We start from the raw sequence: 24,882 nt of genomic DNA, 5'->3' as shown, positions 1-24,882 counted from the left end.
CTCTACAAGAAAAAGCCCTGCCTCCCGTGTTGCTTTTGCTGACCCTAGGAATAACCAGCAGCCTGTAAGGTGCTTTCATCTGAGTTCAGGAACTGCTCTTCAATTCTAGTTGCCTGCTATAGATATATAACATAGCTTAGATCAGCCAGTCTTTATAAAAGTAAGAGCCATTGAGTGATCTGCCACTTGGATCAAGCGTTTTGTTTTACTGGTAATACACACGGATAGGCACTAGATGGCGACAGTGCTTACTGCTGTAGACACTGCCCGCCTAGAGTACATGTGTATACGCAGGCAAATGGAACTGAAGAGCAGCACCTGAACTAAATGTACAGACTTATATATATAAAAAAAAAAACTATATCTGAGTAATTGCAATACACTGAATAATTACAAACATCATAAAAAGTGGACAGAAAAAGCAAGAACGTGAAATTCGGCGCTTACATGTTATGGTTGAAATGCATTTAAAGGGACAACTGGACACTGTCTTAGCAGACACCCGTCAGTTAATAAAAAAGAAAAAAAAACACTTTTAAAAGCTCCTCAACTTTAAATTTAACTACAGAGCTTGCCTTCTAATTAGTTATAAATACACTGCATACATTGCATGTGTTATTACTTATTTTAAAAAAGTGTTCTGTTATTTATTATATTCTTAAGTACTGTCACTTTTCTTTGCTTATTTGCATTTTATTCATATCATTTATTTATTTTGTCTTTTTAGTAAGTGTCATAGTTTATTATAAGGCCACACATCCTGTTTTTTTTTGTTTTGTTCTACACAGCTTTTTCCCCCTTCCATTAGAACTGCACAGATTCAAAATGGGTTATTTTTGTTCTGATGCATCTCAATCTCTCTTTCCTACTTTCAACTGAAGAAGAGACCTTTGAGGTATTGAAAACGTGTGATTAATTATTGTTTAGGTAGTCCAATGAAAAGGTATAGCATCTCCTTCTCCTTGTCTATAATTATTAATTCCTGCCACCCACACAAATGCCAATTCACAGACTGTGTGGGTCAAACCAGACTGTCTGGGTCAGTTGTGCCATTTTTACTTCAAATAAAAAAAAAAAACGTAATGCAATGGAATTAAAACATTTAAAAAAAAATTAAAAATACAAATAATAAAGTAAAATCGTCGAGTGCGGCCTTCCTGGAAGACTGCGGTCGCTAGGGGGCGCGTCCCGTTGCCATGAGCGCAGAGCCGCGAGAGATTCCGGGTGAAGGTTGACATGACTAAAAAGATGTCTGCTCCCTCAGAGCTGTACTGCTGGAAAGGAGAACGGGGTTTACCGTCAGTGGACCCCGACTGCCTCACCGTGCTGGTAAGAGCGGAGAAAACACGGACTGTTTCATATCTGTTTATTTAAATGTATTGTTGTGTGTTTCATTATTTCTCTGAGGAGCGAGCGAGTGAGAAGTCGTGGTTGCGGATGCGGCAATGACCTGTCACCTGGCTGTGCTTTACTACTCATAAATTAAAATAGCTGACTGAAAATAACTACGTGCAGTATTTATTACTGTGTTACCGAACGATTTCTCAATTTTAACACAGACAGCCTCGGTTTGGTTTGGTTTCTTGGTGGTGTGTTCTGTAGCAGACCCAACAACATCCGAGCGCATTTATTTACATGTCTCTAATCTGATATACTGGCTTTATAAAAAATAATACACACAAGATGAGAAGTGTACATGTGTGATGTACATGACAACCTCGGTGATTAAGAAAGTCCAGGGTCTAATATATAAATGTATAATAACTTACAACTGTTATGTAGAGTTTGAGTTTAATTAATACTGTATTATTCTGCCGAACCAAAAGGGACGTCCCTTTCACGTGTTTGTTTTGTAATACAGTTAGTTAATTGTTAATGAATAATGTTCAGAAAGGGCCGTTAAATCAAACAGACCCCTTTGATGTGTTAGCCATTTAGAGGAACGTTATCCTAATAAAAATAATCATTACACAACTAAAACAACGGGACATACAGTAGGCTTGATTTCCATTGAAAGATGCTAGGCTGTGTCAGCCACATAGCAGTGATTGCAGCAGCAGGAGGTTATAATACTTTCCTGAACTATAGTTCATGCATTAAAGCAGACATTTATTTAGTCAGTTGTACTCTTAATATTTTCCTGGTTTATGATCTCGAACAACAATATAGTCTAGTCACAATAGTACCATAATTCAGCAGCAGCATCTGTCTTGATTCACCATTCCATACACTTGTGGTGGACATAAAATTCACACAGAGAGTGGTGAGGAGGGGTTGGAATGGGTTGCCTAGCCATGTTGTTGATGCTGAATCATGTGATCTTTATAACAAGGTTTTGAGATCAGTTGGCTAGTCGGAACCAGACGGTCGCCTCTGGTTGGTAAATTCTGTTCTTGCATCTTGACCATTTCTTTTATGGTTATTTGAATCAATTGGTTCTAGACTATCTACAGCAGGGTCATGGGGACCCCCTGTGTCTGTTTTTTTTATTCCAACTGAGCTCTCAATTACTTAACTAGACCCTTAATTTAACTGATCATTTGTTTAAATAGATCTTTTTTTAAAATTGTTTTCAGCTCTTAAACAGTTGCAGAGGTAAAGTTACTTATCAAATGTTATAGCTAACTTGAAATCTGCAACTGTTTTAATAGCTGAAAACAAGTAAAAAGGTCTAAAGCAAATTCAGTTCAATTAAGGGTCTAGTTGAGTAATTGAGGGCTCAGTTGGAATTGAAACCAGCAGACACACAGAGGGGTCCCCAGGACCAGGGTTAGGAAACCCTGCTCTAGAGGAACATGTTGCCAGTTTTGGGGTATTGCTGATATTCGCATGTTTCTGATGCTCTAAACACAGTATTTTAATATCTGTTATAGATTAAGAGACATTTGGTAGTCAAAAAGAATATTGTTCCTTTCTAACAAAAGCTAATCACAGAGAATTTTCTTGGCATAGTTTGATGTGAGCTACAGAATACATGTAATTGGTTACAGCTCTGTAGCATTATGTTCAATTGCTCCCATAGCCACTAGGGGCACAAAGATTAATTTGAGCACAGACTGGGTCTTTCAGCATGCCTCATGACCTCGGGGGCTTATGGAGAGGCTGAAGGGGACATAAGAACATAAGAAAGTTTACAAACGAGAGGAGGCCATTCAGCCCATCTTGCTTGTTTGGTTGTTAGTAGCTTATTGATCCCAGAAACTCATCAAGCAGCTTCTTGAAGGATCCCAGGGTGTCAGCTTCAACAACATTGCTGGGGAGTTGGTTCCAGACCCTCACAATTCTCTGTGTAAAAAAGCGCCTCCTATTTTCTGTTCTGAATGCCCCTTTAAATCTCCATAAAGTGGTCTAAGGTGCTGTGGAAGGCTGGGTTTAAAACCTATTTTTGACAAGAATTTTTAATTATTTATTTAATTAATAAACATTTTAAAACGTACAAATATCAAGCACTTACTATATTAGATTGTACAGATTTTAAAGAAAGAGGAGTTTAAGGCTCTTCTGTACAGTGTGTTGTTTATTTCAGGTGTCTCTGATACATTGATTTCCTTTGCATGTTATCTGTTGCCTCTTGAGGCCTGGGTTTAAAGCAGGGTGAATTACAATGTAACGATTCATTGTATCAATAAACCTTGATACTTTCTCTGCATGATACATTGTACTGTGTATCCTGTGATAACCAACAGCACTACATATACATGTTCTCTACCAGATGGTTCTTGAATGATAAATAAATGCAATTAAATAATAAATCTTAATTTAATGAACGTAACAAAAAGGTTAAATCACACCAAGGACAAATATCCTCTTTTCTTTCTGATTGCTAAAATCTCAAAAAAACCTTCCCAGCCCTGGGGGTGAGAATTGGCCTGACAGGAGTGGTTGTTGTTCAGTACATTAGCTTGATTCGGTGCAGGAAAACTAAACCAGAAACTACTCACAGTGGAAACTGACAGCAAAAGTGGGTTCACATACCCGTCAACATTTCATTTTCAAAATAAGGGAGCTTTTCTAAACTGAAATCTAGTGGTCTGGATTTAAGTCAATGCCTATGTAACACAAAGGCATACACTGTACACTTTGTGATAGAATGATAGACTGTAATGGCTTTTTATGAGTAAAAAACTGAAACGGATAATAGCAGAGCAATTTATGTTTAAAAAATGGATCTTTGTTTAATCGTTCGGATTATGTGTTTTTTATCGCGTTCAATGATAACACATAGATGATCTATTATTTTCTTGTATCTGGCTTTGTGTACATTTAAGTTTTTGAGATGACAATATAAAGGAAACACTAATACGGTGTCCATGTTAGGACATCCTCAGTCGTCACCCCTCCTCGAGTCAGTCGTCGGGCATCAGTCCTCCTCGAGTGTTTTTTTTTTTTTTCCAGGGAGAGTGAGGGGTTGGACGGAGTCGTCTGATTCCCCCAATCAAACGTGAGCAAAACAACTGTGCTTCCATTGGATGAAACAGATTACAGTGTAGCTGCTGATTGGTGCAACAAGAAAAAAATAAGGTATTTTTTTTTGCTCTTGTTTGATTGGGTGATTCAGACGACTCTGTCCAACCCCTCAGTCTCCCTGAAAAAAACAAAAAAAACCTCGAGGAGGACTGATCCCTGACAACTGACTCGAGGAGGGGTGAGGATTGACTGTGTGTTTGTGCAAATGAGGCTGTGTGGTCCAGTGGTTAAAGAAAAGGGCTTATAACCAGGAGGTCCCCGGTTCAAATCCCACCTCAGCCACTGACTCATTGTGTGACCCTGAGCAAGTCACTTAACCTCCTTGTGTTCCGTCTTTCAGGTGAGATGTAGTTGTAAGTGACTTTGCAGCTGATGCACAGTTCACACACCCGAGTCTCTGTAAGTCACCTTGGATAAAGGCGTCTGCTAAATAAACAAATAATAATATAGGTTTTGAGGTTTAACTCGCTTTAAATAATTCATTAATTATTGGATACTCCACAGCATTTTGTGTTTTGATAGTTAGAGTAGTACAAATGTAAATAAAATAACATGTTCAGTCTTTCTTGAGGTGTTGTTTTTTTTGATAGTTATTTTTTATAAAGTTTTGAAGTTGAATATTTAAATCCAGGTTTGATAGCGCTTACGAGATCCTAGAACACACTATAAATATTTAAATCCAGAATAAATAGAATTCCAAATTTTAAAAAAATCGGTGTGGAGGTATTTTAATTGTGGGTTTTTAAGTTTCTAAATGCAGTGTGTTTACAATTACCATAATGATAGATTGAACAGCAAAAATGAGGTCATCGGCTTGCCACTACTTTCTCTCTTCAGAAGTTGGCATCTCTGCCACAAGTGTCTGAATGGCAGACCGTGTCCTTCACCCTTCATTGAAGAAGTTCATGGGTTTTGCATGCAGGTTTTGTGCACAGTAACTTGTACTGTAAGTGCTGTAGACTCTAAACCCCTGCCTGTGCTGTAGCGCTGTTGCTGTCAGTATCACAGGATTGATTGTTTGAGGACCTCATTGTTCCCCACAACTGTTTAAACAGGACAGTGGCTTGAATAACAGCAGGATGTGTGTTTGCGAAGGGCCCAGGTGCCCCTCTCCCCTCTGCCCTTCCTACCACAGAACACCTTCCTTCTGCTCCCAGATCCCACAAGAAGGAAGTCGGAGTCTCCAGAGCTCTTGTTGTCCTGACAACATCATACATACACATGTACACAGCGGGCCAGAGCTCCTGCTGAAACAATACTGAAAGTTGTTTTTGTGGAAGTTTGTATTTGGGTGGCCGTTGTGGGCTCATCATTTTCTTTTTTGACCCTTTGGACTTGAAGTGCCATAATTAAGGAAAGGACAAGGATCTATAGTTTACAGTGGTAATTTTATAATGACAAAACTAACATTTGCTATGAAAGTTGTTTCATCTTTAATGGGGCTCCTATTGGGTATATCTGAAAAAAATGAATTTGTCTATTCTTGTTTTCTTCGTCTGTATCAAGTCCTATGTAGGCCTGCTTGTGCTATTGGCACTGTAGTTCCATTCAAGATTAACTTCCATAGTAAATATTTCATTTTTGTATGGACTCTTGTCCATTCCACTGTGTCACTCTAGCTCCAGTTCTCAGACTAAAGCTGGTTTTAATCGAACCTGATGCACTCGGACTGTGTTACTGTACCGATCGTTTGATAGTCTAAGACAAGGCTGATTCAGATGTATGCCCTCCTGCAATTCACTTTAATTGCTTCACATTGGCGATTGCATACACTAGCATATTCGACTATTTGATCTGCCCATGAGTATAAATGTAGAGGTAGAAGCATGTGCAGTGTGTGCTTTTACTGTACTGTAATTGCAGACACACTGGAACCTACCCAGGTCCCGACCCATGCCACAGTCCTGTGTAGTGTGGAACCACGTACTTTGCTCGTACCTGGGTTGACCCAAATCACAGCAACCCACCTCAGGATGTGGGTCGACACGCTTTGACCCGGGTCGAGCGAAACAAAATGCATGATGGCTGTTCGTGAGCCGACGCAATAACAAACGGCCACGCCTGCGTGAAGGTTTCACTTCCGCAAGGAACATTTCTGTTTATTCTGTTTAGCCATGTTTGTGTTGATTGAGACGCAACATGTGCCAGATTGCAGCAGGGATGAAGAAACGTTTGCTCTAATCAACATTTGGGCCGACGGTTCAATCCAGAGAAGCTTGGATGGAAGCATCAGTAACAAGCTGCTTCCAGGGCATTGATACGCGTATTGTGTATTTACTTCTGTCACCCAGGTCAACCCTGCTTTATCAAACGCAGTGTGAAATCACGAACCCGACCCACATGACGCCGGGTCCTGACCCTGGTAGAGCATGCCAGTGAGAAAGGGGCTTATGTTAACATGAACCACCACCTCAGCAACATGAATGATGGACAGAAATAAAGGGTAATGCAACATGTTAAATCTGTAGCATTCACTCTGAAAGAACGATGCAAAACGTTTGACAGTTAATCAATCAGTTATTGAGGAACTGATTATCAATGTTGATTTTCCCCTATCAATTTGCTTCATGTAACAAACTAGACACTGAAACAGACTTCTACTCGAAACGTTTGTCATTGAAGTTTCTTTTAGTATTTCAGAATTCAGCACTGTTCAGTGTTTAGTAGTTATAGACAATAAACTATGCACTAGAACAAAAAGCTATAAGTTTGTACAAAGCAGTTGGTGATGATGGAGCATGCTAGCTCTTATTTCACAAATCAACATTTTATTTTAATGTTGGCTCACCTAGTTCTTACCAACATCTCAAAATATCTGTGGAAAAAATGTCCCCTATAACTTCTCGTAAATGAATAAATGCCAGAAATCCTGTAACTATCCTTCTTGTTTTACAAGCACTGCACTAAGTGAAAGGGGTTATTTCAAGTTATATAATTAGTCTGTTTTGCAGACTGTGCTGATTTATATAGACCACAAATCTGTCTACCCCCCCCCCCCCCCCCCCCCCCCCCACCTTCCATTCAGGATTTCCTCAAGGAATGTTCCGATTTCCCTGGAGGGAAACGGGAAAGGGGGGGTTGTCCTGGCAGATCAGAGCCTCATTTTTTCCACTGGATTGCACAAGGTTTATTTTAACTCATTCCAATGAGATCATTCACCACAATTGAAGTATGTTTAGCCCTTGAGGATATACTGCCTTGAGAACAAGGTTTTAAAATCCATCTCCGTAGTACTGTGCCTTACTACTGTATCGGTGAATAGTGACAATATGGAAAGGACAAAGGTCTGCAAGTTGGGATTTTGCCTACAAATGAAAAATTACTGTGCAAGTTGTTTCACATTACATTACTACCATGTGATGTATTTACAGAACTTTTCTATTCAGAACATTCTTTTTTCCATGTGTATAGAATCCTATACGTTGTGTGATTCTAAATGAGTTTTTTCTACTTTGCATTCAGTTATTGAATGCCATCTTTAAACAGTCTGTAGTGTGTTTAGCTTTGAGCTGTGATAAAAACACGAAGATGGTTTAAAAATGACACTTGCATTAAAAATGGTGTGTCGTGATTATCTTAAATCCTGTTCTAACTCGCATTCAGTGTGGATTTTTCTGTCTTTTTTTGCTTTTTAATATGAAGACAGTGGTCTCCTACAATAGTTTTCTGAGGCAGTATTCTACTGGAAGAATTAAGAAGTCAGTAGCAGTGATCAATAAATATTTCATTTTGAAGATATTGAAAAAGCCATTGATTTATTTTGTAAATTCAGCACTATTGAGTGTTTAATAGTTCTGGAAGACTGATCTATTCTTTAGAGTAACATTATACATCCCCACGTGTCGCTACAACTCTTTAAATAACATACTTGTAATTTTCCTTTATATTAACATCTTGACAGCTTTTTACACATAACTTTTTAAAAATCTGTTTCAAAGCTCTTTTCAGAATGGCTTATCTAGTGCACTGGGGTTTAAGATCTGTCCTCTAAATCACTGCAGGAAAAGCGATTTGAAAATCCAAAAAAATTAAAATAAAACATACAAGTGCTCTGGCTTTTCTGTCCCGTACCACATCGTGGATCCTTATTGTGTTACCTGTTTGACAATATGGGCAATAATCCTTACACTATCAGTGCACTAGAGCGGACATTTTGAAAAGAGCTGTAAAAACTATTTTAACCATGAACATATTAAAAAAAAATCCAGACAGCTTTTCAATGGTCCATTAATGCTGGCAGTGCCAGTCTCGTATGTTTTCCTAGCATGGCCGCTGTTAGTCCGATACACTCACAGTGGAGAGCCTGCCAGCTGGCATTCTACTAACTAGACTTAATGTCTGGACACTGTCTATGAAAACTGAACCACTGACCTCCTCAATTCATCAAATAGTTAGATTTAGTATTTACAGTCCTCTTTAGATTTGACTTTTACATGCATTTCAAATTGAACATTGTTTTTCACACAGTATGTAGTTGCAGTGATTTACAGGGCATCAAGATATATATATATATATATATATAAAGTAAATGTTTTTTTTGTAATGGAGCTTGCTGAAGATCTTTCTTTGTTAGCTGGTAGTGTATGGAGGCTGTCTGTCTGCAAGAGTATTTGTTTTCAATATCATCCATCACTATTAAATACTCATTGTACTAAAAGAAACTTGAATTCAGTGACCAACATTTTGACTAGAAGTCTTACTCAATTATATTAGAAATGTTGAGAGACTTTTGAAAGGCTTCTAGCCGAATGTATTAAGTTTTGTTTTTGTACCTCAGCAGGTACCCCAGGAGAGCTCACTGCTTCCTTCCTATGAGACAGTCCAGGTAGCTGACTGGGTGTATCGGACCTGTCTGTGTTTGTGTGTGACTCACTGGGTTTTGAGTCTCTCAGTGTTAATTCCAAGTGAAGCATTTACCTAGGAGACCTGCGTTTTTACATGCTTGGAACAACTTGAGTGTCGTAATGCTGGTGTGTGTGTGTGAGAGAGAGAGAGACAGAGAGCTGTTGTGCTGCTGTGTGTGTGTGTGTGTGTGTGAGAGAGACATGTAGTGCTTTCAATATCATCCACAACAATGCAACGCTTACCCAGTTAAGAGGACTGAAGAGCACCTGTTGTTCCCACTGAGCAGTTTATTTTAAACAGTACCCTTTATGACAACGTTAACCACAGAGCGCCCCACAATAAATCAATTTAAAACTAAAAACATTCAAACCGTTACAGCATCTCCACAAACGTGTCTCGTAACTAGTCTATCATTTGTAATTGGATTCCCCGAAAATATCAATGTAACCACAAGACAGTTAAAGAAAAGCCTGTCGAAGTAGACATGATTTTAAACAGCAGCTGTGATATCCTGGTGCAAGCCAATGTGTGTGCCATGCTGCTTCATGGGTGCAGGAACACATGGAGGCATTGATTCAGACACGCATACAGTATAAAGGCCGCTATAGTAAAATCATTGACTCGGACAAGCCTGTTTTCACATTAAGCAGCAGTGCAGTCTTGCTATCTGTATGAGTTTCTAACTGTATCCCCCTCTCTCTTGCAGGCTTACGCCAAGTTCGCTGGTGCCCCCCTCAAAGTGCACAAGATTGCTAACCCCTGGAGAAGCCCCACAGGTAAAGTGTTTTTCTGAATGCTCTCTTGTAGAATGGCTTTGGGATTTCTTCAGCCATGTTTCTATCTGCACCAGTCTGAAAGGAAAATCAAAGTGCGGCAGCTGCCTGTTCCATCTCCAGTCTACAATCCAGTCTGGCGTTACACAAGTCAAAGATCTGTATGTATCACGTTTTTGTATAATTATCTACTTAACATTTCCTTGACAGTAGATTCTGCCAACATAATTATTTTGTTCTGCAAATTGAAACCTGCCTAAAACCCTGACTTCTGCAATCCTAACTGGCAGACAGACAGAGTCCTGATTGAAATGGATTTGATCTGCTGCCGATGAAAAAGTCTGAGTTCAAATCACTTTCAAGTCAGGCAGATGGAAACGTGGCTTTAGTTCAAATGTTTGGCCAAAAACTTTACCATGAAAGTGAACGCAAAATACTAACTGGTACTGTCTCTAGCACTGACTGAGGCATTAGCCGGAATGTGTGTTTACCTGACAAGAAACGCATCACAAATAGGGAGCTGCTAATCTTAAAAAGATCAGGAGGATGAGTAACTCGGTGTGCTTGCTGTGGTCCTGTGCAGTAGTTTCTGAAAACATTTCCAGGGTTATTCATTTATCAAAACTCTGATCCGTATCTGATTCCCAAGAAACGGAATATTAGACGGTGTTCATTTTACCAATGAAAGAAACTCAATGCTTAAGCACTTTGTAATTAGAATGTGTGTGTGTGTGTGTGTGTGTTGGCTGAAGCTAAGAACACTTCTTACCTATGTTAGTAGTTTATAGTTTAACCATTACTGTTAAATGTTTTTTACTTATATCAAAAATATGTAGGCCATATATAGCTGTTAGCCGTAGTGTTTACATAAGTGGTAAGTGAGACATTCAGTTTTTTTTCATAGTCTTCCATATACAATGAAGTGCTGTACAAATCGTCTCCTATGCAAATGCATATTGCAGTCATTTATAAAAAGTGATAGAAAGCCTCTTAAATGGCTTTTCTAATTCTTTACAAACCTTCCCAATATATTCCACCATCGTCATCGTCATCATCATCGTCATCATCATCATCATTGTCATCGTCATCATCATCGTCCGGTTGCCATGTCCTTGACGTTAATGATCATTTTCCGCCACCTTGTCCTGCCTGCTGCCAGCTGATGTAGTTCACATGCTTTCCATCTCTCTCCTTGGTCCACCAGTATTCAGTCCAGATATTTTTGCCTCTGTCTCCCTCTCGCTCTCTTCCCTTCAGTTTTACTGGTTAGACTCAGGTTTTCCAACCCATTCTTCCTTAACATACATCCTAGAAATGTAAGCTGTCTTGTGCTTATTTGTGTCAAGATGTTCCTGGCGGTGTTTGCTGTGTGAAGTACGTCTTTGTTACTTTTCCGTGATGTCCAGGAAATTCTTAGCATCCTGCGCAAGAACCACATCTCAGCTGCTTCTATTGTACCAATCTGTTTAGACATGTTTAATCCTACTGTTTGGAAACTAGCAGCCAGAAACCTCCCCCATAACTATTCAACAATAGTGCAGAATTAATTTTGAAGACATTGAAAAAGACTTCTAGTTGAAATGCTTGTCATTGAATTTGTTTATTTTAGTGTTTCTTAAGTGTCTTGAAGTGAAGGTGTATGCCGTTAGTGTCTCGCACATTGTATTCACATTTCATGCTGAAGCTGTATGCATGCCATCATAATGCCTGTTTTGAATTTCCCTTGCCAGGTAGTTTGCCGGCTCTGAAAACTAGTGAAGATGGCAGTTTATCGCAGCCTCACAAAATCATCATCCACCTCCGAAAACAGGTAATCTTTTCAAATCTGCCGATGAAATGATGTTGCTGGATTTCTTGTGCCTGAAACTGTGTAGTGTTTGTTTGTGATGTGGAATGCACCAGTAACAGGGGTGTCAGACTCCAGTCCTCGAGGGGCGCAGGGTCTAATGGTTTTTATTCAAACTCAAGCTCTCACTTAACACAATGATCGAATTATTTGTTCAATTGGACATTTCATATTTTTCAAGGTCTTTTTACAGTTGATTTAATAAATGCACTTAGGCCTGGAGAGAAGTGTTACATTTGTCAAATTAATCAAATAATTGGACCAATTAAGTAATTGAGAGCTCGGGTGGAATGAAAGCCAGAAAACACTGCAGCTCTCCAGGAGCTGTTTCACACCCCTGGCTCAGAATGTGAAAAAATGTACAAACGAGAGGAGGCCGTTCTATAGGAAGTGTGATGCAAAACTTTGCCATAACTGTAATGCCCCCCCATGTAATCGGCTAAGAAAACACTGGTTTGTTTATCAGAGTTGTTTCCCTGTAATCTGTATGCGGGTATATGAAATGAGCCATCAACTTGGCATAGAAACATATAATACATTACTGACAGCAAGTAGCCTACTATCACTGAAGTGATACATACACATTTTTACCCTCTCAGCCAGTTATTTAGTAAAAATAGTAGCGAACTACAGAAATAATTTCACCCCAGCTGTGTCTTCTGAGTCATGTTACTGGCTGAAAGTAGGAAAGAAGCCTTTGAGAAGAATTTCACCTTCCAGGTGACCAAGGAAGTGCAATGCGAACTGAAAGCATGGCTTGCAAACACGCATGTCTTTAACCAAGTGTAGTACCGGGTGGGTGTCATGTTTGAAAAGGAAACTGCACACGTGAGATCTATGTGAAATATGGCAGTGCATGACCTGTTCTTTTCCGGTTTTGTGCTCTCTCCACCTGCCATGAGAATGCGTTGCGACCCACTCTCCACACTGAGAGCGACATGAACCTGCTTGCAGAGGGAGGACAGTCAGTGGAACAGCACAGAGCTCAATGGGGTTCCGAACTGGGTGCGTGGCAGGGCTCATCTTCATTTCACAATAGGAAACTGGCCCATCTCTCCAATGAAACAAGCTTACTGTGTCCCTCCCCTACTCTATTTCTTTATGATTTCCATTACGTATCTTGCTGGAATTGGTGGCAAACTGTTGGTCATGCTGCGTTTTTCTTCCAATGCCAAACATCGCAGCACCTGGTCATGACGCCAAGTAAACCGTCCTTGGCTAAGACCCACCTTACATCCTGTACATAATGTAGCTGGCGATGAACACAAAGAACACCACGGATCCTCTCCTACCCATAGATTAAGGTTCTGTGGTGATGGGAGAACATCATATGTTGACCAGATGAGGAAACTGATCCTGCTCTGTTCCATTGTCCATAGATCTCGCCAGCCGATCTTGTGTTGGTCCACACTCTCCCATCTTGTCCATTCTCCCTGCTTAGCCTGGGAAACTGCCTTTACGCATCCTCTCCTCCTGCTTTTGTACCTCGTTGACTACCAGCTTCCTCCGTTGAGCTGGGGCTGCTTTGTGCCATGTAGGAGGAGCTGAACTGAGACCAAGGCCTCCTCTTCTATGCTGTAATTGCCCCATGATATCACCGATACAAAGGGCAGCCTTTGCATCCTCCACAGCTTCATTTGCCGCCCACTTTCTTCCAGTTTTCAACACAGCTGCTGCCTCCCTCACACTCTACCAATGTCATTTCCAATCGAACCTTGGCACATTTAAACTCCTTGGTTAGAGCTGAGACTGGCAGCTGCAGTATCCCTTTACCATACAATCCCACTCTGCTGAGGCAGCGTGGAACTCCTAACCATTTCCTGACGTATGAACTGATTAACGCTTCGAGCTTCTCTACTGTTGTCAAGGAAACCTCATACACAGTGAGTGGCCACAGAAGTCTTGGCAGTAGACCAAACTGAAAGCACCAGAGTTTAAGTTAAACTGTAGCAAACTCATAACTCTGTAAAAAGACCCTCACTGAGATGTCCAGATGGAATCCATCAACACACAATCTGCGTTATTGTCTAGGTGCCAGAAATTGGAACGGGAACAAAAACAATTGATAAAAATGTTGCTGGAAATAATTAAGAGACGTGGGCAATGAAGTCATCGCTGTCCTAGAGTGTGTGTGACTGACTGCCCAATAAATATTGTAATGCACTTTCCAAGCCAGCTTCTGGGGTTTCTGATTATTTACAAAAATGAACTGATCGCTGTCTGGCATGCGCATCCGCAACGCACAAGAACAGCTGCATGGAATTTTATTTCCAACTAGAAACTAAAAGAAAATCTCCAGGAAAGATCTCTCTGATCCCTGACTGACTCCGCTGGTAAAGTGGTGTGTGGATACTCTGCTTTTCTGAGTAATTCTCTGTAATGTGCGTTACGCTGTTAGGTATGAATTTAAAATGCAATAAAGAACACAAAACGAACCTTTCTCTTGTTTGCTCTTGTCTACACAATTACTAAGTGACAATCTGACTGATTTTAAAAAGAACCTATCATGATTAAACTCCCTAAAACTACTCCTGTTTTGACTTGCAAGACCACGTCTGTCTGGAAGTCATGCAATCTGGAGCCTGGTAGTTAAATCCTGGTTGAGCAGATCCTCTACTAGTGATTGACAGTGTTTTTGTTTTGTTTTGTTTTTTTTCAGAAATACAATGCAGACTACGACCTGTCGGCTAAAGAGGGTGCCGATACCCTGGCATTCATCTCTCTGCTGGAGGAGAAGCTGTTGCCTGCACTGGTGAGTTGCTTAATACCATCAAAACTATTCTGAAAATAGAGTCGGCATTATGTTTAGAAATCGAACACTGTGATACAGACAGCACGGGACACAGCAAAGGTAGCATAATGCATTTCTTGAAAACGTTGTAGGGTGTTCTGTAACACTTTAAGCTTGAATTCACTGAAAAACAAAAGTATTGTGCCATATCCATAAAACAAATCTCTCTCGGGAGTAGAATAAACCAGGGGCCCCATCAAATGGCCTTAAAGAAATGCTTTTCTGTACAGTAGAAATGTTATTTCAGACTTTGTCATTTCAAGCTGCATTTGTTACAACATTTTAATACCAGCTATAGTAGTATTGCTGATCACCCTGCAGAGAAACTCATTGTTACCTTTGAGTCCCGTGTTGTCCGTATCGCAGCGTTATATATTTAAACCTATCGCGACTCCATTGACATTTTTTTTTTACCCTACATCATAGGTCGTAAAACATCTGGGGAATACATTTCTCAACATCTACTCGGGAGCGTTCGCCAGGACAGAAAAGAAAAGGATCGCAGTGTATCCAGATCACGCTCCCTCCTCTTGTAACAATGCTGGTGTTCTTTTCCCACAACACGCCACTCATTTCAATCAGCAGCATTGATACAGGAGGGAGCATGAAGTGGATACACTGCGATGAGCAGAAGAAAAATGATCTTTCTGCTGGCGAACGTTTGGGAGTTGGGTGTTTGGGGCGTAATTCCGTAGTTGATTTCAATGTGTGAATAAAACAAATCAATACAATCGAATGTTGAGAAATATATTGCTGCGATACGGACAACATGGAACACAGCAAAGGCAAAGAAAAGCGTTTCTTGTAAACACTAAGGAGCGTGTCCCTAGATCTGTCTTCATATCTCAACGTTCTTCAGTCTGTTTTCTGTTACACTCTGGCCTTTCTTAACAGTAGGGTCGCTTGTCTTCACAATCTGTTCTGCCAGCTTCTATTAATTTTTGCGGTTCTTTTAATGATAGACAAGCTAGTGGTTTCAATAAAAACAAATCTAAAGGGTGCACTTCTTTAAATCGCTGCCAGTTTGCAAAGATTGCTGGGTTACAGGCAGCCCTGTGAATGCACACACACATGCTTCTGTGCAAGAATGCCTCAGGGTCTTTCCTCGTAGCAAAACTGGGAAAATAAACACCACTTAACCATAAGTGTACCCTAAGTGCATGAATGATATCTATCAGCACAGGGATAGGTATTATGTAACCACTGCAATGGAAGTGTTCTGTACACTGTTTGCTGCTTATTGTTTGGAATTGTAATGCTAAATATTAGTGGGATTGTTTATGTAGAGGTTGATGTGGTAAACTTACTTTCTAATCGCCCTGTAGAGTACAGATTGTTAAACTACTTTGAGTACTAACTTTGCAGTACAACACGTATGCTATATACAGGGTGATTTTCATAATTCACACAATATTGTTGTTTTTACATTGTTTTCAGTTCTATCTAAATGCTCACATTATTGAACAAGCCTCTGGTGGCCAAACGGTGCGTCAGTGTCTCTGTCACAGACACTTCCCCTTGCATATCATCATCCACGTACCCTCCGGTTTTCGCGATGAATTGTGTTGTTTTACGCACATACGTAGTACAGGGGTACCAAACATTTTCCAACCTGATAGTTTCTGTTTTTAGAACTAAAAATGTGATCCCTATCGAGTACGAAATGTAACGATTCCAGCATGCGTCACATTCTCTATGAGCAGCTTTGATAGATCTTATTCAGGTTTCAGGTCTTTAAGAGGTAAATACCCATACGGTAATGGTTATTATAATCATCATGATAATAACCTAATGTTATCTGGTGTACACTTCCGGTGCTTTTCATAACATTTGAAATAATTAAGAAGTTTGGTTTGTTTCAGATCTACGCCTTTTGGGTGGATTCCAAAAACTATGTGGAGGTGACTCGGAGATGGTACGCGGAGAACATCCCCTTCCCTCTCAACTTTTACCTTCCCACCCGCATGCACAGCCATGCCCTGGACCGGCTGAGACTCGTCCGGGGAGACAGCGGCCTGGAGCCTGGGGACGAGGCTGAGAAAGAGGTGAGCGAGCGCTGTGAAGGGAGGGGTGAGATGCATCATCCATAACCAGGGCTTCATTAGAGAAGAGTGAGAGATGCATCATCCATAACCAGGGCTTCATTAGAGAGGGGTGAGAGAGACATCATCCATAACCAGGGCTTCATTAGAGAGGAGTGAGAGATGCATCATCCATAACCAGGGCTTCATTAGAGAGGAGTGAGAGATGCATCATCCATAACCAGGGCTTCATTAGAGAGGAGTGAGAGATGCATCATCCATAACCAGGGCTTCATTAGAGAGGAGTGAGAGATGCATCATCCATAACCAGGGCTTCATTAGAGAGGAGTGAGAGATGCATCATCCATAACCAGGGCTTCATTAGAGAGGAGTGAGAGATGCATCATCCATAACCAGGGCTTCATTAGAGAGGGGTGAGAGATGCATCATCCATAACCAGGGCTTCATTAGAGAGGAGTGAGAGATGCATCATCCATAACCAGGGCTTCATTAGAGAGGAGTGAGAGATGCATCATCCATAACCAGGGCTTCATTAGAGAGGAGTGAGAGATGCATCATCCATAACCAGGGCTTCATTAGAGAGGAGTGAGAGATGCATCATCCATAACCAGGGCTTCATTAGAGAGGAGTGAGAGATGCATCATCCATAACCAGGGCTTCATTAGAGAGGAGTGAGAGATGCATCATCCATAACCAGGGCTTCATTAGAGAGGGGCGAGATGCATCAGTGGTTCTCAAACTTTTTTGACCTTGCCCCCACCCTTCCTCTTGTCTGTGATACTTGATGCCCCCCCCCCCCCCCCATATGTACTTATACCGGTAAAAAATATCCAACATGGCTCTGTATCAACACTTACTAACGTACACGTCACGCAGTAAGCCAATAAACAATATGCATTACCAGATGACAGCGGACTTCATCTAAAAATATGCAAGCTAAGAGGCACCAGTCGGATGCACAGCGCCATCTACAGCTTTTGACATGCCTGGAGGTGTGCGCAGAAACGTTTGTTTTAAGTTAATATATGTCGTATAATGGGAAATTGTGGCTGGTATTAAATTCGGTGGATTTGCTACCTTGGGATTTTGACGTTTTAATTTGCATTTTTCACTTCACAAGTTCACAAAGAAAAATGCCACATTTATTATTATTATTATTATTATTATTATTATTATTATTATTATTATTTATTTGCCATTTCTTTGTAACATTATTGTGATCTTAGGCTTTATATAAATTTGACAGCCGGGGTATTGAAACTTTGTGCCAAACAGACATGTTCGCTTCTCGTTCTCATTGGTCAGTTTCCCTAGTTACGCCACGTGTAGCTCCATAATTTGATCCAACATCTGTTTATGATCCGACTCCAGTGAATTCGGATCCGATCCCTTTTTTTGTTCTCATTAGTTCTCAAAGTCATTTCCGTGTTTTACAAGCAGCCTGATAGATATATTATGTTTGGATACTCCAGTTCCAGGTTTTATAGGTGGCACGGAAAAACACAAGAAAAGCTGTGTCGATGCTATAGGCTATAACTCCTGGAAAATCATAACAAAATCCAATCTGTTCAGAATTAACGCTCCTGTGTACCCGACTGTCTTTCTTCCCCTAACGGTACATCACAAGGGCAGCCAGCCCCTGGAGCAGCGGGTAGTCCCGTATGTTATTTAGTGGATGGTTCGGTACTGTACATACTCAAAGATGAAACGAAGAAACCAATCTGTAACGCATTTCTTTCAGAAGAAGCTAACTGGGTAAGAACGTTTAGGGATTGTATTTGTTATATTAATATTGTTTTTCTGCTGACAGTCCTGTGCAATGTGATGTTTATCTGCGATACGTTTTCATAAATCAGTGTTTTTCTTGCGCAGCCCCTCACCCGATATAACGATTCATAGCTGTAGTACTTTTCATGTATTGTATTTGATGCCACGGGCTAGAAAACTTGAAGGTAATTCTATTTATAAATTCACTGTTTGGCAACAGCAGTACTGTTACCGGTGTGTATTTTATTATTTTTTTTAATTGTTTTCGGCATCTTTAAACAGCTTGTTCAGTGGTAACAACACACTGGATACTGAAGTAAACTGCAGCTGCGTTCCAGCATGAATGTGACAGCGTGCCTCGTTCAACCTTGACCTCTGTACACCAGAAGCAGTGTAAAGTATAGTTACGTAAATTTAAAGCAACATTGTCTGTGTTGATGATTATATATGATAAGTAGGAGCAGTGTCAGCACCAGTGTTACCAGTTCCAGCAGTAGCAGCACCAGTGTTACCAGTCCCAGCAGTAGTAGCACTAGTCCCAGCAGTGTCGGCACCAGTAGCAGCACCAGTGTTATCAGTCCCAGCAGTGTCGGCACCAGTTCCAGCAGTAGCAGCACCAGTGTTACCAGTTCCAGCAGTAGCAACACCAGTCTTACCAGTTCCAGTTGTAGCATCAGTGTCACCAGTCTCAGCATTAAGTTCAATAGCAGTGCACCAAACGCATGCCTCACTGCAGGTATAAACCCATCTACTGATTCATATTTATAACTTCTATTCTTCCTGCCCTTTTAATATCACATATTTCTAACAGTGTGAATAGGGTAATTTTAGGTTGGTGTTGTTTTTGATAGGAGATTTGTTTTAAAAAAAAATAAAAAGGTGTAATGAAATTTCAAACATCATCCAAGGTGGGTCACTGGGTAAAGAGTTAGCAACTTATAATTAGTTTGCATTAATAGTCTCCAGGCATCATGAACAGGATATGCAGGGTTTTGTTTTTTTTATAGACAAAAATTAGATTTTTGCCTCGGTAAAAATCTGTTCCTAGTTACGCCCCTAGTAACTGCAGCAACTTGGAGAGCAACAAAGAAGGCCTTATAAAAATCAGTTGAAGTATTTATCTTTCTTATATGGCCCTTTAATTTTAAGGTACCAGTAAACTTTTATGATAAGCATTTGCTATCTCTCAGTTTTAAAACTCGTCTATGGTTCACAACAACACAGTGTAATGATCACAGTATCATGTAGTAATTGTAGGACAGTATTGCCACGTGTGAAAACTTTAACAATAATGCTGGAACTAAAATGCTTTAATTTGCTTTGAAATCATTTTAAACTGGGGAATAGTCTTCAGTAATATTTGTATCTACAGCGTATCGACAGTCAACCATTTTGTTATAGACTTTCTAACAAGTCTGACAGAAGCAATTCTGGCGGTTACTTAATTAAACCCAAAAATGCTTAACATAAAACAGAACAGTCCTACTACAGCAGCAGGCACGGTTTACATTGCCTCTGGGTGTCTGATCGCATCATCAATTCCAGATTTTTTTAAATCCATTGATTGGAAATGTCCGGTCTACTTTTAATGTTTTCAAGCAAATTGGCTTCATCACTGCCACTGAACCTCCTCACGCCCCCCAGAATACAGTCTGCTCCCCCCAGTTTGAGAACCACTGAGATACATCATCCATAACCGTTACACACCCTTGCAGTTTAGTTGCATAGTATTTTCACAGTTTTCACCTTGCATTTCCAATGGCTTGCCATGTTTTTAATATGGTTTTCAAAGCTTACCTATAGCTATGGCCAAAAGTTTTGCATCACCTAGAATTTTAGGATTGAGACATAATTAAAAAAAAATAATAATAATAATATATCAATAGAATTTGTATCTTATTTAATCGGTTATTGGGCAAATTAACCAATAACATTGAATGGGCACAAATGCAATTCAAGCCCACTACATCAAGGAGCGTCTCTGTAATTAAAGGTAAAGTAGTAGATAAAAGGTTCTATATTAATGGTGAGGCAATACCAGCAGTGTCTGAGAAGCCAGTGAAAAGTCTTGGGAGATGGTACAACGGGGATCTGAAGGACACAGTTTGTGTGGGAGAAGTTAGACGAAGCAGTGGAAGGGTTGAAGAGCATAGACAGCAGCGCTTTACTGGGCTTGAGGTGTTGTGGGCTAGTCGACGAAACACTGAGAAAGGAAGGTGCCCACTTGAACACCCCAGAGATGTACCCTACTTGGCTCAATCCAGACGGTTGTCATGCTGATGCGCTGGGGAAACCGCACTGTGGTTGATCCCCGGAGCCAGCATCACAGCCGTTACACTTCAGCCATCAACACCAGACAGAAGGATATCTGCATCATCATATGGAAGGAAACGCAGATGGATGGAGACACAGATGGATCACATTAGTTTACTGTAAAGCTAAGTCTTAGTTGGTGCTTATCTTTGGCGAGAGCCAAGTTCTAATCAGTATGAAGTTTTAACATCTACTCTCATGTAATGGAAATCATAACATCATGTAATCAAAGAAATTACCGGAAGCCATAATAGTAGTACAGTATATTAAATCAACAAAATTATATAGGACAGTATCTTCTGTCAACAAGCAGGGAAGCTGGGACCGTTACAGTTTTCATGTCAAGACTAAAAACGCACTTTTATAAAATGGCTTTCTTATCTTAGTGGGTTTTAATGTAACTTTAAAATTGCTGCTTTTTTATTATGTGTATACTATTATTTAAATCTGTTATTTAAATGGTCTGATTGTGGCAGTTGTATGTGTGACACGCTATACAAATGTATTGTGGTGTGTTCTTTTTTTCTGCTATGTACTGTACAGTGCTTTACGATGCTTTCACTATGCTTGATTACTCATTATTGCTATGCTTTTACTATTGGAAAGGGTCAGTAATACTATATTTAGCAATTCTAAAAGAAACTAAATTGACAAAAATTTTGTTTAATAGTCTTTGTCAAAGTTAAAAATAATTTAGATTCACCTACTTGTATTACTAAATGATGTGGACCCCCAACTGACACATGAGATATGATTGTCCACCGTGTCCCACACTTTTAGAACATGTCGAACTAATGAAAAATGACACCTTAGTCCACATAAATAATGCGTGGTGAGGACATTCTTCGGTTTTGAAATATATTACACACTTTTTTTTTTCCAGCTTTACCGGGACGCATATGAGTGCATGACCCTGCTGTCTCAACGACTAGGAACTCAGAAATTCTTCTTTGGAGATTTGTGAGTCAGTTACGTTTTATTCATTTTATGTTTCTTTGTGTGCTGTGTAAATAAGACCAATTGATCTGTGAAGTACTGTTTTGTTAAGATACAGAATTTATATTGGAATCTGAATCTGATCAATAGGGTGGGCTCCTGTAGCTATTGGTAGGGTGCTCTCCTGTAGCTATTGGTCCACACGACAGCATGTCACATTTGACAGTCTTGTACCAAACTTGCTAGAATGTGTCCAACTCTGACATGTGTTTTGGTCCTTCTTTTCTATTTTATTCCAAACATTTGCACAATGTCCATTTGGGCTTCAGCCCAGTGAAACTCCCTTGTCTACACTCTAGCCTTTTTCTACTCTGTTGGCTAGCCTTTTGATTTTGTGTACGGAAAGCAAGCTTGTGGAAATAATTAAATGTACAATCCGTCAGTCTGACAGATTTGTTTGCTGCGTGCTTGCTACAGTAATGTCAAAGCAGCCACTTTGTTAATCGGGGTAAAATCTCTCATATAATTGGACCAAGCCATCGCATCTTTAGAGCCATTTACAGACAGTCGGTTGTAATGATGTAGATCTCTGTTGTAGCCATTTTAAGATTGCTCCAGATGGCCCCTACTGGTAATCGAGATGAAAAGGTTGAAAGCCATCTCTGTGTTCCCTCGCCTCAGCCCTTCCTCGTTGGATGCCTATGTATTTGGTCAGCTGGCCCCTCTCCTGAAGGTCAAACTGCCCAACTGTAAACTGCAACAGCACCTCAAGTCTCTGGACAACCTGTGCCACTACTGCAGCCACATCCTGGACCTCTACTTCCAAAACGAAGCCAGTGAGTGTGCTTGAAACATTCACACACAGGTTTAGGGTCAGTTGCTTGACGAGCCCAGTAAAGTTATGTATTTGTGGAAACCTTGGCCTGTTCTTCAATGGTGTCTGCCAGGACAATACTTCAACATCTTGGCAGTCACCATTGCAAAACTCCCTTTTTTTTAAAGTTAACAAATATACCAGTAACTGAATAGAAAAAAAGACCTGGTACCGTACCGGGTTTGAGAAAGCAGTTTGCGTGCCTTTCAGGGAGTTGTTTAACCTCCTGCCATTTCGCATGAGCAGTGGGGACAGCATGTCAGTCATGAGGGGAAGCTGCAGGTCAGTGACGAGGAGGCCACATGACCAAGGAGTGCAGTCTTGAGAGCTTTGTTTAACCTAATATGCTACCCGATATCATAAGTGCTGCAGCATACTTTTAAAAACTGCATTTGTGAGACCTAGAAGGTACGATTTTATAGAATGTTTAGCAAGAAGTGCAATAGGTAATCCATTTCCTAATTGAATGACGAGAAATGTATACAAATGCAAACAGAAGAGCCTTAGATTAGCAATGCCCAAAGAAAGCATGTGTTTCTGGGTAGCTAGGGATTGATTTAATCATTTTAATGAATATTTAATTGGAGATGTCAAAATAAAAGCCATGATGATCTGATTACTTGTTCTACTCTTACCTAGAAGCACTTGAAAGTAATTGCAGTCAACAAAACAATACCATACATTATTTTCCCAACATGCACATCTATTCATTATATAAGTCTCAAATGTGCAGTTTTAAAAGAAACACATGTTTTAGTTTACTTCCTGGATCACCTGGAGGGTGAAATTGTCCCCACCCCTTCAATGGCTTCTTTCCTGTCGGGAACCAATCAGCTGCTTCCCCTATTGACTGATATCCTTTCAGCCAGTAACATGACCCAGAAGACACTGCTGGGGTGAAATGACCAAGGAAAGTAAAACATTCTTCCTGCAAGGCAGAACTTTCTTTCAGCTAGTACCAGATGCCTGTTTTTTTTCTAAATTAATCTACACGTTTGCTATAACATGCAGTTTCTTTCCAAACTGCACATTTGAGATCTATTGAGCTAGTGCAAAAGGGGAATTATTTTGTAAGCTACAATTACTAACACGTGTCATCATCTCATCGCAGGTGATGGCCCAGCCAGAAAGGCCCCCACTCCACGAGAGGACGGCTCAGATTTCGACAACGAGCCGCACAAGCGCCGCAACCAGTTCCTATCTGTACTGGTGGCACTGGGAGCCATGGTGGGCTATGCATTCCTAACAGGGATTGTGTCTATACAGAGAAGCGATCCTCACAATGCACTGCATGGGAGGAGAGCTCCGCAGCTGGCAGGAGATGAAGTCGACGATGAGGATGGAGAGTAGAGCCCTGCTAGGGGGCCACTAGGGATGGATAACATAAAATCCAGTATTCCAAGCTCAAACTTAACTGCAGGATTTGAGAGTTCTGGATAAATAAATGTATATTCAGAATATATTTTGCTAAGGAGTGCTTACTAAGTTTTCCAAATCCATTTTCTTATCTCTTATTAACCCCTGCATTGACTGGGATATAGTGGAGGCGGTCTTTCGTACGTCACCCTTTATATTTTTCCATATGTCTGGAAAGCCATTTTTCCAAACTTGTTAACATTATTTTGCAGAATGTATGTGCAGTATCAGGTTGTGGGGGTATCTCTGTCTGTACATAGACATGTCAGTCTTTAATGTTCTGTACATATTGTTGATATACGTGTGTCACACTTAAAACTACTTTTGAATTTACAGCTCTGGCAAGGGATCGATGTTTCTGACAGCAGTAGAATTATTATTATTATTATTATTATTATTATTATTATTATTATTATTATTATTATTATTAGTAATAGCAATAGTATTTTTGTTTTGTTTTTCTTTTAAGTACAATGCTATAGCTGACCCCATCCTATGCTGTGTGGTTTATTTGCAGCTGGCAAAAACTGCAACTCAGGAAGCAACAATTAATCTGTAGTGCTGTATTTAAAACATATTTTGCATTATACTAAAATAAGAAAGATCTTCAGCTGAAGAAAAAGGGGAGCCTGTAATATTGCTGCCAGTGCTAATAAAGGGAATACAATGGATTTGAAAAGCCTCCGTTCACACTTAAACTGCAGCATCAATCATAAGAAAGTAAGAAAGGTTACAAACGAGAGGAGGCCATTCGGCCCATCTTGCTCGTTTTGGTTGTTAGTAGCTTATTGATCCCAGAATCTCATCAAGCA

The 24,882-nt window shown here is 40.2% G+C and overlaps 1 protein-coding gene across 1 annotated transcript; it reads left to right on the top strand.

Moving 5' to 3' along the window:
• Positions 1-1,175: 1,175 nt before the first annotated feature.
• LOC117970759 (metaxin-1-like) lies at positions 1,176-24,741 on the top strand. The gene is made up of 8 exons (XM_034918527.2): positions 1,176-1,329; positions 10,019-10,088; positions 11,816-11,895; positions 14,591-14,683; positions 16,585-16,767; positions 21,728-21,804; positions 22,462-22,616; positions 23,766-24,741. The coding sequence occupies exons 1-8, from the start codon at positions 1,237-1,239 to the stop codon at positions 24,002-24,004; spliced, it is 990 nt and encodes a 329-aa protein (XP_034774418.2). The 5' UTR covers positions 1,176-1,236; the 3' UTR covers positions 24,005-24,741.
• Positions 24,742-24,882: the final 141 nt, after the last annotated feature.

This window comes from Acipenser ruthenus, chromosome 35 (genome assembly GCF_902713425.1).
Source record: "Acipenser ruthenus chromosome 35, fAciRut3.2 maternal haplotype, whole genome shotgun sequence".
Lineage (NCBI taxonomy): Eukaryota > Metazoa > Chordata > Actinopteri > Acipenseriformes > Acipenseridae > Acipenser > Acipenser ruthenus.
This window is presented reverse-complemented; position numbering and strand designations above follow the sequence as displayed.

Bases quoted from the DNA above. Each gene is read 5' to 3' on its own strand.
- LOC117970759 (XM_034918527.2), top strand. From the start codon at position 1,237: ATGACTAAAAAGATGTCTGCTCCCTCAGAGCTGTACTGCTGGAAAGGA. The intron at 1,330-10,018 runs GTAAGAGCGGAG...TCTCTCTTGCAG, and splicing joins CCGACTGCCTCACCGTGCTG to GCTTACGCCAAGTTCGCTGG. The intron at 10,089-11,815 runs GTAAAGTGTTTT...TTCCCTTGCCAG, and splicing joins CCCCTGGAGAAGCCCCACAG to GTAGTTTGCCGGCTCTGAAA.